The sequence below is a fragment of the Xiphophorus maculatus genome, chromosome 9 (assembly GCF_002775205.1).
Source record: "Xiphophorus maculatus strain JP 163 A chromosome 9, X_maculatus-5.0-male, whole genome shotgun sequence".
Taxonomy (NCBI): Eukaryota; Metazoa; Chordata; class Actinopteri; order Cyprinodontiformes; family Poeciliidae; genus Xiphophorus; species Xiphophorus maculatus.
This window is the reverse complement of record NC_036451.1, coordinates 17,731,095-17,748,879: the sequence shown is the minus strand read 5'-3', so window position 1 is coordinate 17,748,879 and position 17,785 is coordinate 17,731,095. Positions and strand designations below refer to the sequence as shown.

Genomic DNA, 17,785 nt, shown 5'->3' with positions numbered 1-17,785 from the left:
GAGGCTTAACAAGGAATGTACGAGTTGTAGCCCATGTCTCTCTGTGTTGGCTCCTAATGCAATGACTCCAACTGCACTACACACGCCCTTTCTATTAAACCTTTTCCTTCCACTCAACTTTCCATTAATATACTTGAGCTAGAGCTGCAAAATGTGTCCCACTGACATCATTGCTCCTTGGATGCAATATACGATAGAGCATTATTTATCAATTTGACCTCAGTATAATATGATTATTTAAATGGACACCAACTAAAGCAGGGGTCTCAAACTCCAGTCCTCGAGGGCAGCAGACCTACAGTTTTTAGATGTGCCACAGGTACAAAACACTGGAATGAAATGGCTTCATTACCTCCTCTTTGTGTAGATCAGTTCTCCAGAGCCTTGCTAATGACCTAATTATTCTATTCAGGTGTGGTGCAGCAGAGGCACATCTAAAAGGTGCAGGACTGCAGCCCTCGAGGACTGGAGTTTGAGACCCCTGAACTAAAGCCTTCACTGGATGATTGGTTAATGGGTGAGATGCTGAAACTCACAGAAAGCAGTGGGAAGATTGTAGAATTAAGAAAATGTGGGTTTATCATAATCGAGATTGTAACTTTTAGCAATGGTACATCATCCTGATATCATGCAGTGCTATCTTGGATACAGCCAGGTCAACACCTCTAGTGCAGGACAACCATCTAGTCACCACAATATTCTGCAGGCTATTAAAATTACGTATCAATATTCATGTTGTAGATCATTCAAATTTCCTGAGAAACTGCATTTTGGGTTTTTGCTAGTTTCAAAAACATAAAAATCACTAGAAATGAACATTTGATATGTTCTACACTTGCAGGTTTATATAGTTTTGAATCTATATCAGAATCACCCTTTGAAATGAATCACCAAAACAAATTACGTTTACGATGGTTTCCTAATGTCTTAAGATGCACCTCCATATGTCTGCAGCACATGACCTACATTCAGCCCAAATAAAAACTCACACGGTGAAATAAGTTATTGTAAAATTATATTAACAAGCAATCTTTCCTCAATTTGAAATAAAAAAATATCAGCAAATAAAGGCAACATAGGACAGATGTGTATAATGTGTAATGTTCACAGGGAAAAAAACAAAACTAAACCAAATAAAACAAAAACTTCTCATCACATTTACAAGACTGATGCTAACTTTATAATGACCCCTACTAGAATCAGTTTAGAAAGCTTTGACTAAATGAATAACTGAGGCAATATACGTAGTCAAAGTGGGATTTTTTTTTATCAAAATATAAAAATTAAAAAAAAGTTGATGGGCTAAAAGGGGGAGGGGAAATGGGGGCAATGGCGACGACCAGTGATATAAACAAATGGGCCATTTTATCGTAACAAAGCCAAAAACAGATAAAAAACACGGAAGGCTACGACGATGAGGAGCACAGAGTGTTAAGCACAGGCAGGTAAGGAGATACACACCACATCTTAAAGCAGGTGTCCACATAGAGAAGAGCAGCACTAGGTAGTATGTTGTACACAAACCCTCAGCACTCATGCACTCACTTCCTATGCCAAAGTCTGGCTTCCCCTGACAGCAAACAGCAGCCGCAGCAGTCCAGCTGTTTGAATGAAGCAGCTCAGAGAGTGGAGCCGTTTAGCTGTCAACAATAGGCCGGAAAAGGATCAAACTGGATCAATAGGATATGAGAAAAAGTAAAAGCAACATTTCTCTCACACTGTTTACCCTTAAAATCTCTTTAAATAGAAGGATTGGTTCAGAAGGGAATAGTACATTATTATTAAAGGTGGCCGCTGGGGGACATGGGGAAAAGGCAAATTCAGAATCCTATGTCACCCAACATAGTGAGATGGTATGCATGGCAAAATATATATATATATATAAAAAAAAAATTATAAAATAAAAAGGACAAGACAAAAACGTTCCAAGCTCACAATGCATATGCACACTCTCCAGTGTTTAAATGACAAAAGCGGATATTTCCTGCACATTTTGCACCACGAAGCGATCATTGAAATGTACAAGAGGTAAACGTCAACCTTTTTCTTTTTTTTTTCCTGTTCATTGAGGAAGGTTGATGGGACTCGGTGGCATGGAAGGGGAGCTTTTGCAAAAGGAACATAAAACGTGTCATGTTTGCATTTCAGTAGCTGGTTTCTGTCACATGTGGCTGTAATAGATGGAGAAAATCATCCTTCATTTTGAGTAAGGAGCAGTGGTCGCTTGCATTCTGGCATTAGTGTGGAACCAAAATGGCGCCTGTCCCTGATTTTGGCGCTGATGTGTTTTGGCCATGTTTCGGTTGCGAGTTCAGATCCTTGGAATGATGGCAAATAATGCTGGGTGGGGATGGGGGGCAATGGGACGGAGGTGGAAGGAGAGGGGGTCACACACTCATCGTCATGGTGGGAGAGTACTGTGGAAGAAACAAAGAAGAGGATAAGGACGAATAACGGCGCAGGTTTTCAGGCCAACTCGTTCCCTGAAGCTTTACTGCTACGGTCATTGGTGAGGAGCCTAAAAAAGAAAAGCCACTCACGTTCTCACTCTGGAAGGAGTGGAGGAAGTTTCCACTCAGCTCTCCGTCATCCCGCGGGGTCCCGGGAGGATTGCTAATGCCACTTAAATTGTTTGGGGAATTCTGGAAGCAAGAAGATCACAGTCTGCTTTTCTTTCTTCTTAAATGTACAGGACAGCATTCCACTTTAAAATAGATAAAGGTCTAAAATGAAAACAAAAAAACAAACAGAAGAGTATGGCCACATGATTTACCTTGTTCATTCCATCCATGTCTCCAGAGCCTGCACAAGAAAGCAACAATGATAAGAAAAAAGAAACATGTGCAGAATTTTGATATTTATGGAAGTCAAAGCATTACATGTGTGTGCGTTGATCTTTAATAGCTTATAGTGTTACCTAGTGATCCATTCATGTGGTGTGGTTCCATCCCAGCCATGGCTCCCAGGGGCCCGTCAGAGCCCGGGCCCATAGGGAACTGAGGGGGTAAAAAAGTGACAATGACTCACTTACACTAGCACCACAGCACAGGCTGTTGAATTAATGCAACTTTACTACATGCTCCAAAGCCAACTACGGTTATTGTAAAGTTAAAAATTAGATGAGCAGCAGGAAAGTTAAATGTTGTAAAGCAGTAACGACACAAATGCCCAGCACAAGAAGAAGAAAGCGCTCCAAACCAGAGCAGCTCAAAAACAGAACTGGAGAGTTCCTTTTTTTTCTTCTTGGTGCTACTGAAGGAAAGTTAAGTGGAGGGAAAAAGTGTAATAGAAAAACCTGAACAGAAGGCCAGTTACCAGTCCATATCCTAATAAAACCCATAAGCTGGGTTTTGTTTTCAACAAGTCTGATTTTAAAAAAAGCCACTAAAACTTACAATTAAAACTGATTCAGCAGAGAAATGGAATCAGTGTTTCTCAGGGTTTTTTATGTTTATTCACAGTTATAATTTAAAATATTTCAAAATCTGTTAAAACACTGACGATATTTCAGTGTTTCTACATATTTCAATCTATTTAATTTAATTTGCTCAGTCACTTTCTAGCATAATACTGGTTTTTATCTGACTGGGCAGCTTTCAGCAATTGCAATACCACTTTCTAAAGTAATATTCACATTTCTAGGCATGCAGTTAATTCAGGCCTGTTGTAGGATGACCTTCATCACAACAATGAGTTTTAGCAAACTACTTATTCAACATGCATTTTGCTGGATGAAGGAGCTGGAGGTAAATAATGACATTTAATTGAATAAAACAGTGTTAGGAGAAACTGTATTCTGTGAAAGGCTTGCAGAAAAAGCTGAACATAACTTTGTCATAACCTTGCAGAAACACAATTTTAGTATCTTGTTTAAATAAAATCTCCATGTGTGATTCCTGCAGGTCATTGCCAATCAGGCATCAGCTGGTCTGAACCGCTTTTAATTATTGTTTGAAACAATAATTCAAACAATAATTGTTTGAAACAATTATTGTTTGAATTATTGACGTGTCCCTTCAGAACTGGTTCTAGAACTGGAACTTTGGAGTTTTATTCAAACACTTGAACCCTGAAAACACAAGAAAGCATGAATCCTTCTTATAGGAAATGTTTTTTTTCCACTGCATGGTCCCATTTCATTCACAAGTCTGACTTTTTAAATGGTTATCTGTAAAAAGATGCATATTATAAAAGCCACCACATCAACTAGATGAAATTAAGGTGGATATTCTTACATTATTTCGGTTGCCTGGTCCAGTGTTGATCATAGTATACAAGTTGTCACCAGAGTTGTTTGAGTCTGAGGGGATAAAATGACATCATACATGAAAATGTGTGGCAGGAGAACACGTCTGAAAGCAGGCATTTCATATGAGAAGTACCAACCTGCAGGGCTGGGCATAATGGGAGTTCCAGGAGGACCTCCACCGCCAGATGCCCCCTTAGGACAAACAAATGCAGACACATTACAAGTATTTATTCAAGAAATAAAACCATTTCTGTAAAATGTGCCAGACTTGAAGCGTCCATCCTCACCCCGTATGCGCCAGGAGAGGGTGATGAGTAAGGCATCTGAAACCAAAGACAGAAACATTACAGACTGAGAGAGAGAGAGAGCAAACCCTTTCTACACCTCGAGTTGTCATCATTTATCATCCCATCACCCTAATACCATTACAGCTGGCTGTTCAAACGTCTGTGGAAACTATGACACATAATACCACAATTACATCCCCAGACCAGAAGAGAGATGGGGGAAAAAAAAAAAAAAAAAGCAATCCGAAACATAATTTCTCTGACTGTATGCGTGCGTTTTGTGGTGCAGTCCGTACTCACAGTGTTGGCATTGTTAGGATTGGGCCATGGTCGACCTGTCGCCTGGCCCCTAAAAGGTAAAAATCTTGGGTTGTTTTTTTTTTTTTTACTTATGCAGAAAATTGTGCAAAAAATTTTTCAAAGGACCAAAGATCTCACATGTTCACTCCTGGCATACCAGGACCCATCGTGTTGTGTGGAGGCCTCATTCCACCGCCGAAGTTCTGAAGAGACATCCAAACTTTGAACAATAAATCTCATTTCAAACAACATTAGATGCAATTTGGTTGCTGTGGTAACACAGCTGGCCACTAATGTCAACAAAAAGAATTAGCTTATGGCTTGGCGTCTGCACAGAAAATGACAAAAAGGACGTCGTGATCATGAAGAAAGCAGCAATGTATTCTGCACAAACTGAGAGCCTACCTGAGGGCCGGGCCCCATGGGCCCCATGCCACGAGGGCCACTCATTCTCTGCATTGGCCCCAAATTAGGATGGCCTGGAGGAATAAAAGGGACTTTTAGTAAACCAGACAGAAATATGAATAGTAGATGTGGTGCAAATCTGTACCTTGTGGTCGTGTAGGATCCATGTTGGGCAACATGGGATGAGGACCAGGTCCTCCGCCAGGGGTCTGGGAGAAACAAAACACAAATATGGTGTAACTAGGGTTTTAAGTTAAAATATGTTAAGCAACACAAAATCCTGTTTTTTTCTAGCTACTTCCAGGAGTCCCATTTGTCATGTCAAAATCTAAGACATTTCAAACTTCACAATTAATCTGTCTTTTCTCATCTATTCCCTAAAGTACGAATACAAAAACTACATAATGAATTTATAGCAAAATCTATACAGTGGTCAGAGTTTAAATACAGGATATGCAAAACATTAATGCAGAGATGGAGGAGGAAGGATGCGTTCACACCAACCCTGTTTAGTTAGCTTTAATCAAACTCTTGTTCGTTTGCCTTGAAAGTTCGGTTCGTTTGGGGATATGTGAATACGTAATCTAACTAATGTGGACCAAAATAGCAAACTCTATACCGCTTTGTTTAAAAAACCTTTGTCTCGGTTTAAATGAACTCTACCGCAGTTTGAATGTATATGTGGATGCATGCAGACCACTCCAAAAGCTCCAAAAAGCTTTTAGAGTAGACTGTAGCGCAGGGCATTCTGGGTTAATACAACCAAAACAAATGCGAGAGTCCAGCTTTCATGGTCTTTTACCAAAGACAAAACCAACCGCTAAAATTTGACACTACGCAATTTTTATTTATATTTTGTGAAAAAGGAAGTTACGCTCATGTCTTCTTCAGAGGTTTTCAAGTCATTTCCTTCAGTAGTTGTTGGTGTAGCGCCACCACTGGCAACCAAACCCTTTGGTCTGGTTGGTTTGACACAGTGCAGTGTGAACCCAAACCGAACCCGGTGAAAATGTAACAAATGTTGGAATTTTGGTCCCCAGGCGAACCGAATCTATCAACCAACCAGGTGTGAAAACACCCTTAGATCAGAGATCCATCCCGCTGTGAAAGAGGTGTGTACGCTACCTGGTTGGGCATCCTCATGGGGGGACCTCTCGGGCCTCCAGCAAAACGAGGCGACATGAAGGACTACAACACAAACACAAGGTTTCTTTATTCCAAACATGAAATTCAGGTAACATTGCTCTAATTTCCTTTGATGAACTGTGAACTGTAAAAGCTGCTAACGCATCGGAAGCTTGAGCAAATGCCGGAGCATGAAGCATCACATTCGAGAATCTGCGTTCCCACATGATAGCAGACAGAATAACAAGAGAGAAGGAAGACCAGAAAGAAATGAAGAAGGAAAGAAAGAGAGCATTACCTGACTGTGTGGTCCCATCATACTGTTAGGGGGAGGAGGCTGAGGGTGAGGAGAGCCCTGGGGACCAGGTGGACCCTTCAGCATCACGCAGAATGATGAGGCAGGGAGAGGGGAGACAGAAAAGAGACAGGGAAGTGGGGGGTGAGTCAAAAAAGCGAAAAGGAGAATCCAAGAAGGAGCATCGAGAGAAGCAAGGTTACTACAGGGCAGAGGACAGCTGAAATGCCAGAACCAAAGCGTGGTGCCAAAACGTACAAAGACATGGTGCTCATTTTCATGTACAAAGCAGAGGAGAACAAGCAAATGATAGCCCGGAACGAGAGAAAAGAGACAGTGATGGAGAGGATGTGGGCTCTTTCGCCTGTCACTCAAGGCATTAAGAAGCCTGCTGCATACAGCATGTTATCAGCGCTAATTTCCCTGAATTAACAGCATCAATTAAGCTGTATGCAATTAGCTTTACAACAACACTAAATACTGGCACTTTGGCACTAATGTTGCTGATCTGACAGAATGAGAGAGGCTAATTGAGCTGCCTCATTTGCTTTTTGCTATGGTTAGTGAGACTGTGTGTGTGCTCATTTATGGTTGTCAAAATGACTTCTGATATTAACCAGAGGGGGGGAAAAAATGATTCACTGAGTCGTTGTCGCTTGTAATTAATTAAAGAAAAAAGCAAAGAAATCTATTGGATTAGTGATGAATCGCTTCCCCAACAAGTCAGTTCCACACAGGTGCCTGTAAAGACTTTATTCTCTAGAGTTATCGATTTACACTAGGTGCTGCACCTTTCGATTTCTCCATTAGAGGGAAATGGCCAGACCACGCCCGCCTGTTTACAACACAGGAGGGGTTGGGACTGACAGAACATCCACGTTTATAAAAAGTCTGCCAAGCTAAGCAGAGTAAATCTAACACATTCAGAAGCGCCGGTGTAGAAAGATTGTACAACACACTAAATATCAGGGTCAAAACATAGAAGACGGAGACATGATGAAGATCTACTTATTTAATTCTGGCGTAAATAAAAACGTTTGAATCAGTTTAAGTGTGGATGGACTTACTTGGAAAAAGCCCGGTGGCATCGGTCCCCCTGGCATGCCCTCACCTGGAGGCATCCCCCCCATCACGGGGCTGGGCGCTGCTGCAGCACTCTGACAAGCATCAAAAATGAAACCGCTTATTGTTCTGCGCAATGTGAGCTCATGGTTACACAAACTGCTGCTTTCATGAGCCTCATATGAACACGTGAATGAAAACCCTCCATGTATTTCCTGTATGAGCTTAACCAACTGACATGTTGCAGTCTCAGAGTCTCAATAAGGTATTGATGGGGTCTTTATAGAGGTCTGAGTCCTGCTGATTGGAATCCAGCCCGATCAGATAAGTATCAGAGGGATGCACTGAGTCAGAGGCTCCAAAGTGCTGCTGCACAGCAGGGGCAAGCTGGGCCTATTTCCTGCTCAAACCGCAGCCCTAATTCACTAATGTGCCATTTGCTTCGGTCACACGCTCCTAATTGACTGAGTTTTTCTTCCCTGCAGCTGAAACAATCCGAGATGAGCTAATGTCTTCTGAGCTGTGGGGTTTAGCTTCCAGGGAACAGCAACTGAAGCTGATCTTACCCCAGATTGTTGCGGGTAGACGGAGGCGAACAGGCAACAAAAACGACAAGAACGTGTGTATCAGCATCCACGGTGGCAGAGCTGCGCTGTAGCGTCTCACAGGCCTGCAGACATCACTGGTCAATAGCCAACACTCTCCTTTTTATCGACTGCACCCTCCCTAATTATATCTGCTCAGGCGGCCCCTGTGAAATACCTCAGTGAGGAGAGAAGTGAGACCACAGGGAAATGTCGGTTCCCTCAGAGACGGGAGACACACACGCAGGCTGTTTTTTTTTTTTTTTTTTTTACTGAGCTCTGATCCCAAGTCAAAGATTCCTTTTAATGAAAAACAGGAGATGTAAATTTGGTGACAGAAATCTGATCTTTTCCAACTAGTGAATGCACCCAATTGTACCGAGTAACCGTGACAACAACTCCTTCCAGGTTGTTAGAGGGAAGAAGACTCAAAGTTAAATGTTTTCAGTATAAGTTTTAATGTGAAGTTATTGCAAGCATAAATATGTTGAAATGCTATTTAAAAGTATATATTTGCAATGACTTGTCAAGACCTCTATGCAGTCTATGTCTATGAGAGAGAGCAACATTTTCAACAGATAACAGGAAGGCTGTACAGGGCATTTATCATACTGTTTATCATAATAAATTTCCTATGATAACAATTTGGATTTATCTTTGTCACAATAAATCCAATTAATGAGGTTTAAAACCCCACAAAACTGTCTGTATTGTCAGCATTGATAGTGTCACCATTTTCTCCACTGCTTGTTCAATGAAAGCATCAATGAATAAACTATGGTTACCTTGTGCAGTTTAGGTATACAAATCACGCTTCTTTATGAGACTGGAGTCCTAAAGAAGCGCATTACAATTGGGAATGTTTTTCAAAAGCATTATTTGTGTTTGTGAAAAACAAAAAAACACAAATAATGTGTTATGTGTGTTTCTAAAAAATAGAAGTAAATAGTGAGCTAAAGCTAAGTTCATATAGCTAAACCCTACTAAACAGAATACAACAAAGTTTCCATTTTATCATTTAGAGCCGTCAGGATGGACATTTTGTAAGGAACAGAGACTGTTGGCCAAGCAAATCGACATAATGCTGAAAAAATGAGTAAGATGTTAACTCCATGACAATTTTATCTTTGTTTTAAAAATATCAAAACCCTATTTTATGGATTTGGTGGAATAAGGTGTCTGCTTTATCACTCACACTGTGTGACATTGCCTCTGCTCTCATAGTCATAATAACCCCTCAATTTTCAGGGAGAAACTGTAATAGCCTGAAATATGCACTGACACATCAAACGCTAACAAAAACCAGAAATCAAAAATTGCCACTAAATTCAGGTCGGAGCAATTTCCCCCATTTCTGCTGTGACATACGACGTCTTCTAAAAGCAGCACAAACCCTGTAGAGACGGGATGATCAGGCCTCATAAAGGTCCGATCCAGCAAACACAGACGTGTTTTCTTTACCATCTCTGAAACTTCAGTCAATTCCGTGTTGAAAATGTATGCAGCTACAACAAGTGACATTGTTTCATTTCATACGTCACATTCATATGGAAATATTTAAACACATAGCTGAGATGATGTTCTGAACTCAAACTGGATTAGAAAGAGCAAAACTTAACAGAACTATTTAGCATGTTCACACTGGTTTATTATACTGCAATCAGTGCCCTCAAACATTTAATCACGAGGCTTCTTGTTTATCTTTGTGGAAAACATTCACTTTATAACACACAGACCTGCAAACATGACGTCAACAGAACATGATATTTACATGCAAGCATCCTGGTGTCCATTATGTCAGGATTTAACGTTGCCGTTTCTGTCAGGTATAGTATCCAACCAGCACATTTTGAAACACTTCCTGTAAAGCAGATCGTCTTCACATCGAGTAATCAATAAATATCTTTTGGACCTGACGCTGAAGTCTGCACCACGCAGGAGGAACCCACACAACGAAAACACCACGAGAATGAAACAAAATGCTTTTGCATAAAATATAAAACTCAACCCGTTTCACAAGGCGAGAACTGCTCAGACCAGTCAGAGCGAAGGATGACGTTAGGACTGCACCCATTAAGCAGACGTGGAGAGAGTCATCCAGTAATATGGTTATCTAACCTGCGAGGACTGACAGGTGTACCAACAGAACAGCACTGTGGGAGATTAATTCAAAAATTACATAATAATCATTTTTTTGCCATAAGTAGTGAAAATCTGACACTAATAATGTCTTTAACAGCATGAAATTCAGCTGCATCTTTGTCATGCTATTGCTATTCTGATGGTAGCATTAACTAGTTCACAAAGACACCCAACACAGGCATCTAAATGCATCAAAATTGTTTTTCTGTTTTTTTTGTGAAGACAGAATAATATTTTGAGATTTTCCTCCCTAAGCCTTGTACAGGTTTGCCAATGCTCTGCAAAGTTTATGTGGGTGTGTGCTCTGCTTCTCTGTGCAGCCACAGCAGACCTCCCCCACCCCACCATTCCCCGCTCGCTGCGGCTTTTCAGTGACAAGACACGACTAAAAATAATTGAATCATTTTGCCAACACAGAAAGTGAGAAAAGCAGACAAGCTAAAGCAAACCTGGGAAAGACGCTTCCAATCTAAAGATCAGTACTGTGAATAGATAATAATCGTCTTCTAAAGGCATCTCAGACAAGACACTTTCTAAAAAAAACAACTAAGAATTAAGAGTCACAGGATTGTAGAGGAAAATGTAGCATTTCTATAGAGTCAATTATTTTGTCACATATTTTTGCCCAACCAGATTTTGACAAAGCTTTGTGTAATAACTTGTATTTATTAGTCTGCTTACCTTACATATTCAGTATGCTAATGTATGGATTAAACTGGTTACCTGCACTTAACCAGCAAATTACATTACAAAAATAAATAAGGCATTTACAAGTAAGATGGTTAAACTAAGTTTAAACATAAACACCATAATTAAAGAGTATTTAGTTTTAAGCATCAGTATTTCTGTACTTCAAAAACCACTGGAGATTTTGTTTGGATCGAATATTTTCCCACCAATTTTCTAAAGAAATCTAGAATCTCTTTTTTGTTTTTCAGGTGGTCGATTCCACAGCTGAAGCATAAAATGATTTTGAATGCTTTGTCACTAAATCTATTGAAACTGTTTTCAATACATTATAACTCAAATGTATTGATTTAATGTTATTTTTAGTCCTATGACCATTGAGGAGAATACACTATAAAGTGCAACATTGTGAAAAATATAGAAGTAAAAAACTATTTTAATGCAATTTGTCTGCAAACTTAAAAGAATTAAGAAAAATAAGCGTCACTTAAATAAATATTGGCCAAAAAATTTGGTTTTAATTTATTAATATAATCAACCAGTGCTGTTATGACCTATAACGAGGTCATAACCTCTCATAATTCAAACAAACACAACATACAATCACAATAACTACATATTCAATTTGAGCATTTTTTTTAAGGTTATCTCCATAATAATTCAACTAAAACACCAGTAACTACCTAGACAAACTGGTACATTAAGCTAAATGTGTACAAATTGGCTTATTTATGGGGACAAAATGGAAGTGGGAAGGGATGAATGGAAATGTGTGAAAACAAAATGGGGGCGATCAACTGGCAAAGGAGTGAAAAGACTCAGAGCAAACAGGACCTCATTCAAAGCCCCTAAACAATGAATGTCTCCGTGGAAATAAATCTAGACCACATACCGACATTCCCTAAATACATCGAACAAACTCCTCCTGATTTAGTCAAGGTAACAAGTGAATTTTGCCTAATTGTTATACTGCTTATGTCAATTTCAATAATTACAAGGGTTGCACAATATGAAGCAAATATATACACAGCTCAGCTCTGAGAATATTGATGAAGATTAATCAACATTTTCTGCCTCCTTTCTTTAACTTAAACCGCTACACTGAGTCTGTCATTAGTCTGTGAGCTCTAGTATCTCAGCCACTTCATGTATAAATCAGGTTTGAGCATTAAGGCCCATCCGGTGGGTCAAATATATTTTTAGCTTAATACAGCAATTCAATTAATTGCACAACTCAAAAACCTGCAGAGCTATTTATACATTTTTTTTCTGGAAAAAGTGTGTTGAATGTTCTAGCCAAACAAAACTGGAGACAAAGGCTGATTTACAGTTCTGACTTCATTTATACGGATTCAACCCCCATGCTGGCCATCGCGACAGAAACCTTCCTGTACGCTAAAGCAGTAAATTCCTGTAAAGACGAAACTTTAACATGTCTACCAAATGATTACACAATGCAAATGTTTAAAATTCTTGCTGCAGAAGAGCATACAACAGTGAAAAAACAAACAAACAAAAAAAAAAGCAATGTGCATGGGGAGATCCAGGCATTTTTCGCTAGATCTTTATCACATGCTTGTAAACCCCACAGCTGTGCTGGGTGGACTGTCCCAAACTGACTGATGCTGCTCGCTGTTTAAACGAGCTTCGTCTCTACAGACTTTCTGGAATCAGAAAGAGGCAGATGTCTTACCGTGGCCTGAGGCGCAGCCCCCTTGTCTGGGGCCTTCTTTGCAACAACCCAGGAGGCTACCCTTCCCCCCTATAGTCATGATTCAGCACATGTACATGTGTGTACTTCAAAGCTCTCAAGGCGTCTCAGCCAAATAAATACTTAGATCACTGAAAGATGTTAGAAAAGGGCAGCAATGGCGGATGTGATTCTTTTCCAACAACAAAGAGATTAGGGTTGGCAATTGAGCATGTTGGAGGAAGGAAAAAAAAAAAAAAAGAGGAGTGTGAGGATGACCAAGAAGCTGTATGGGGGAAACAGAGAGACGAGCAGAAAGAAGAAAACTCTAACATTTTAATTGGACAAAGGAGAAATGATGTAGGTGTTTCAGCCGCTGTAGAGACCACCCAACAGCCTGCAAGCCTTTAAAAGCCTCACTTCTTCCACTGAAACCGGCGCTCAAAAGAAACCAGCTCGTATGTTTAGCTTGTAAATGTTTAACCATCAATCAACACCATAAAACCCGACTGGATGCTCTCTCTCCCTCTATAGTCACTCTCTGATTCTCATCTCTCTCCTCCCCCCAGTGTTTTTTTTTTTTATTCCCTCGGCTCCTCCGCTGTGGTGGATGCTGGGCATATGCCACAATGCCACTCCCTTTTCCTTTTTCCAATCTGCCCTCAGCTTGGTGACAGCCATCAATCAGCAGCTGCGCCATGGCGACGGAGCCCTCGGGGAGCGCTCGGCAGACCCGGAGTGAATATGCCGGGGCTTTACGATCCCTGCTGGCTAACAGAAAGGCACTCACCTCCCCCACACCGAGACAAAGGCAAGGGTCCAATAACTACTACTGTCCACAAGCGCGCACACACACAGAAACCCATACTCGACTGACCCCTAATAATCACAAAGAGACAACATCGGAGCACAGCGCAGCCACAAGATGTTGGAGAGGAACTCGCAGAGCTCTACACTGTTTTACCGCTGCTTCGTTGGCCTAATGTTTTCCAGGAGAGGAAAATTGTCTCAGTCAAAGCAATTTAAAGGTCTTACACCAGGAGTGGGCAATTATTCTCCCCAATGGGCCAAACAAGGAACTGTGGCTGTTGTCAAGGGCCAAACTATCGGCTGGATGTGATTTTCCCCAATTTAGGTTTGCTAAAAATAAACTGTAAATGTAATTTTTCTGGCAACAGTGCAACGAAGCAAGCTGTGACCTACCGTCACGACAACTAAACATTTGTATTGACTTAAGCATAAATGTTTATCCTTTACAAAAACATCTGCACTAAAAGTTGTACTTTGTGAAAACAAGCCTGCTCTCCACCAACAGAACATCCCACTTCTGATTTTGCACATAAATATTTCAGCTTCATTTCTAGTTAAAAACTCCACCTCCTTTCCTGATCTGCCTTTTTCTCAGTATAAATTGATGTGTCTTGGAGAATCTTGCTCTATTTATCAGAATGACAGTAAAATAAAAGCAGCATCTACAAAGTCGAGTACAAGATTAAGACTTTATTCATGTTAAATTTCATGTTTTTATTTGTGTCAGTCGAGGACACAGGTCTTATTTACACTGTGTATTTAAAACATTGTCGATATTTTACAAAAATAAATTATTTATAACCTTAAAGGCTTTCCCATCGTGCCACAAGATTTAAAAAACCGATGTCAGAATCAGTTTCCCCTTAAAGAACTCTGATCAGTAATAGAGAAATGGTTCATGCCCTTTTGTTCATTTAATTCATTAAAACTGAGTACTCAGAATTTTGATACTGTTAAGACATCAAACAAAATGCATACTTTAAAGCCCTTCTTTAAGTTTAAAAAAAAAGAAAACAAAAATCTCAAGTTTAGAGATATATCCTTCGTAACTCCTTCATTTTCTGCTGCACTCAAAAGTAGCATCTCCAACAAATAACCTGTGAGATTTATTCTCTCAGATATTATAGTTCTTCTGAGTAAAACAAATAAAACCAATTAGAAGTTGGCGTCAGTCAGGAAAGTGTGACCAGCGCATCTCTAAGGTTTAACACTTTTTTGTCAATGTCAAAGCATAAAATACAAGAAAGAAAACAAGCAAGAAGAAAAACATGGCTGGCTGTCAAAGTAAATAACTTCTCCTGAATGACTGGAAATGATAACCCACCCACCAACAATCCAATCTGCAAAGACATCTCGGTTTTAACCCTCTGCTGACCACAGCTCCACTCACAGTCCTGGGTTACCCTAAATTATGCTCAAAACTCTTAACCTCAAATGTTCTTTCAGCACTCATTCTGACAAATCCTGAACTTATTTAATTTACTTAGTGTGCAATTACTGCTTAACCTTCCAAAAAGAAAAGGAAAATACAAGTTGGAGAGAAAGGACGGAAGCCGCAAACAAGCAGTCCACACTTTCTTCAATCGGAACAAGATTTTTTTTTTTAGATGTTCTTTTTTGAGTGCTGGTTCAAAGCAGGAAACAGCAAATGAAAGCAACCCCTGCCCCGTTCCATCTCCAAAATAGCATAATTATCAACATGCAAAACACCCTTATCATGCAAATATGAAAATATTGCAATAGGAGAAGTAATGTACAACCAAATGAGGCACAAATTGTGAGTGACGTCTCATAAAGGGAGCACACAGATCTGCCAACTACTGCTCTTTCAGATCCATTAGAATTATGACTCTGCATGCACTATGTTTCAACATGTACTTGAGCTGACACACTAACAGGCAGCCAAAGATTATTATCAAAACAAAAATGAAGTTGTGTGCAGAAATATTCTAATAATGTGTCTAAACCTTTTTCCCCTTCCACAATGGAGGCGGGGATTAGAGGAACAGGTCTGACTCAGGAAATGCTGACTTCAGCTTCATTTTCCCAGAAACCTATGAAGCTCGTTGTTTGCCCACTGACAAAAAGTGGTCCAATCTGCTCAGGTTTTGAAGCACAACTGTGCAGAATGATAAGAAAGTACTAAAAAAAAAAACCAAAACATACTTTAAAAAAAATCATGCAGAAAATATTTTTATTCCTAAAATAGACCAGAACTACCCACAAGTGACCAGGTATTGTGTACGTTCAAGAACTCATGTTTTGTTAGGACAGGAACATATGAAGAGAGAGATAATCGTTTTCCGAAATGAGATGATTAAAAAAAAAAAAAAAAAAAACCAGACTTGAGCTGCAAATGTGGTGTTTTGATTATATTACATTATATAAATCAAAAAAGGAGATGAACCAATATAGATAACCATAACCAGTTTTCTTTGACTCTGACCTGCTGATTCTAACTTTTTTTGGTGAAAAAAATAGCTGCAGATTGATTAATGGGGACAGTTTCTTTCAATCCAACAGAGAATTTTCCCAATTTAGATGTCAAAACCTTTATGTTTTTCTGAAGCTCACAAAACCTGCATTAAAGAAAATTAAGTTAGTTGATTTGTTTATAGGCAAAGAGTGGATTTGATGCATTTGTTGAACAGAGGGAAAAACATATAGATTTTTTCAGTACTTGATTTTGAGATCAAGGGAGGAAAAGGATATCTGGCTGATTGATTGATAAACCTCAAGGTGGAAAAAAAGGAATGTCTCTACGACTTCAAAAAGAGCTCCATGTGATTGCTACTCACATAGTCATGGAAGGCCTTTGCTTCGCTGGAGTGGTCACATGTCTCTCTCCTCTCGGGTGCAGCACAATACAAGTCCCAGAAAACACTGTAGACAAGAGGAGGGTATGAGGGGGTGCGGGAGGTCATGAAGCAACTGAAACACCACAAACAAGCCTTGGACACTGTGCTACAGTACGACGAAATGAGACTCACCACCACCAGGAATGTAGGAATCCAGGGGGCTCTCCAAGGGTTATGTTTTTCTCCCATCGGATCTATGACAGGTTTTTACAAACGATCAACAGATTTCAGTTAAGACTGATCTTTATGTTAAAAAAAGCATTTCAATAAAGTGTTGAAAACAGGGTTGAACTTTTACCCCCAAATTCCACATACCTCTGATAAAAAGGTCTGTGCAGACTTCTGTGCTCCTATGTGTAACAAATATTCATAGACATATAGAGCCAACCTGTGTAGGAAAATAGAATATTTTTTAAAAAATTGAAAAAGTGATAATAATGTGTGGCTTGGTCTTATAAACATATTGCTATAAGGTTAATTCTTCCTGCAAAATGAAGAGTAGGTGAGCTGAGTCGACTACAGGCCCTGGGAACAATGGCTGCCAAATAGCTCAAGCCAAAAATTAAATGGGGACTGGAAAACAAGCCAAGCCTGTTGAAGGTTTGCAGCATTTAATGTTGCCTAGCTGGTAAATAAACTATATAATTTAAAACATAAAAAGCAGTCCGAGAATGCTGTGTGTTAGCTTGTGTCTTAGTGGAACTGATGGGGCTGAGGGTGATAAAAAGCGAAGCCTATCCAGGCAGAGAGCGCAACAGAGAAAACAATGCACTGTAGCGCCGCGATGTTATTGTTTTCTCATTTTCCGTGCTCTCGTTTCGGACAACCCCGAAAAACGTCTCAGAGAGTTCGCTTTAAACACAAACCAGACCGCCCCTGGAGTCTACGGTGGCTGTGCGGAGAACAACAGCAGAAAGCTAAAGGCAGAAGAAACACAGCTCGGAAGAGGAATGGCGAGCAGACAAGGCGGTTCATTCAATTCCATTCTCGGCAGGAGGAAATCGCCTCTTGCTAGCCTATATCCAGCAAACAACACAAAGCAACTTAGCGGGCGGAAAAATACGGAATAAATAAACGTTTCTCGGCTTACTTTTCTCGCGCTTGGCTGTCCGACGGCACCGGGGTGCCTTTGCCTTTGGGGAACATTGTTTTGTGTGGGAGGACGCCCGCCTTCTCTTTCTTTTTTTCGCTATTTCATCTGTCAGACCATCGCGGCCGCCAACCGCACTCCTCCTCGATCCAACGACTCAACCGAGCCTGGTCCGGGGGAAGAGGCGGGGCCACCGCGAGC

The 17,785-nt window shown here is 40.2% G+C and overlaps 1 protein-coding gene across 2 annotated transcripts; it reads right to left on the bottom strand.

The window, feature by feature from the left end:
* Nucleotides 1-998: 998 nt before the first annotated feature.
* Nucleotides 999-17,738, bottom strand: LOC102232333 (single-stranded DNA-binding protein 3). Of its 2 annotated transcripts, XM_005795630.3 has the most exons (18): nucleotides 17,585-17,738; nucleotides 16,810-16,882; nucleotides 16,627-16,688; nucleotides 16,435-16,519; nucleotides 7,729-7,818; nucleotides 6,665-6,739; nucleotides 6,367-6,429; nucleotides 5,387-5,450; nucleotides 5,242-5,315; nucleotides 4,975-5,039; nucleotides 4,837-4,885; nucleotides 4,537-4,572; nucleotides 4,387-4,441; nucleotides 4,236-4,300; nucleotides 2,918-2,996; nucleotides 2,774-2,802; nucleotides 2,541-2,642; nucleotides 999-2,417 (listed from the first exon to the last, which is right to left on the bottom strand). In XM_005795630.3, the coding sequence occupies exons 1-18, from the start codon at nucleotides 17,638-17,640 to the stop codon at nucleotides 2,388-2,390; spliced, it is 1,152 nt and encodes a 383-aa protein (XP_005795687.1). In that variant the 5' UTR covers nucleotides 17,641-17,738; the 3' UTR covers nucleotides 999-2,387. The 2 variants fall into 2 exon arrangements, with proteins under 2 accessions (XP_005795687.1, XP_023195397.1); XM_023339629.1 differs by lacking the exon at nucleotides 6,665-6,739 and having other exon boundaries at nucleotides 17,585-17,737.
* Between the last annotated feature and the right edge of the window lie 47 nt (nucleotides 17,739-17,785).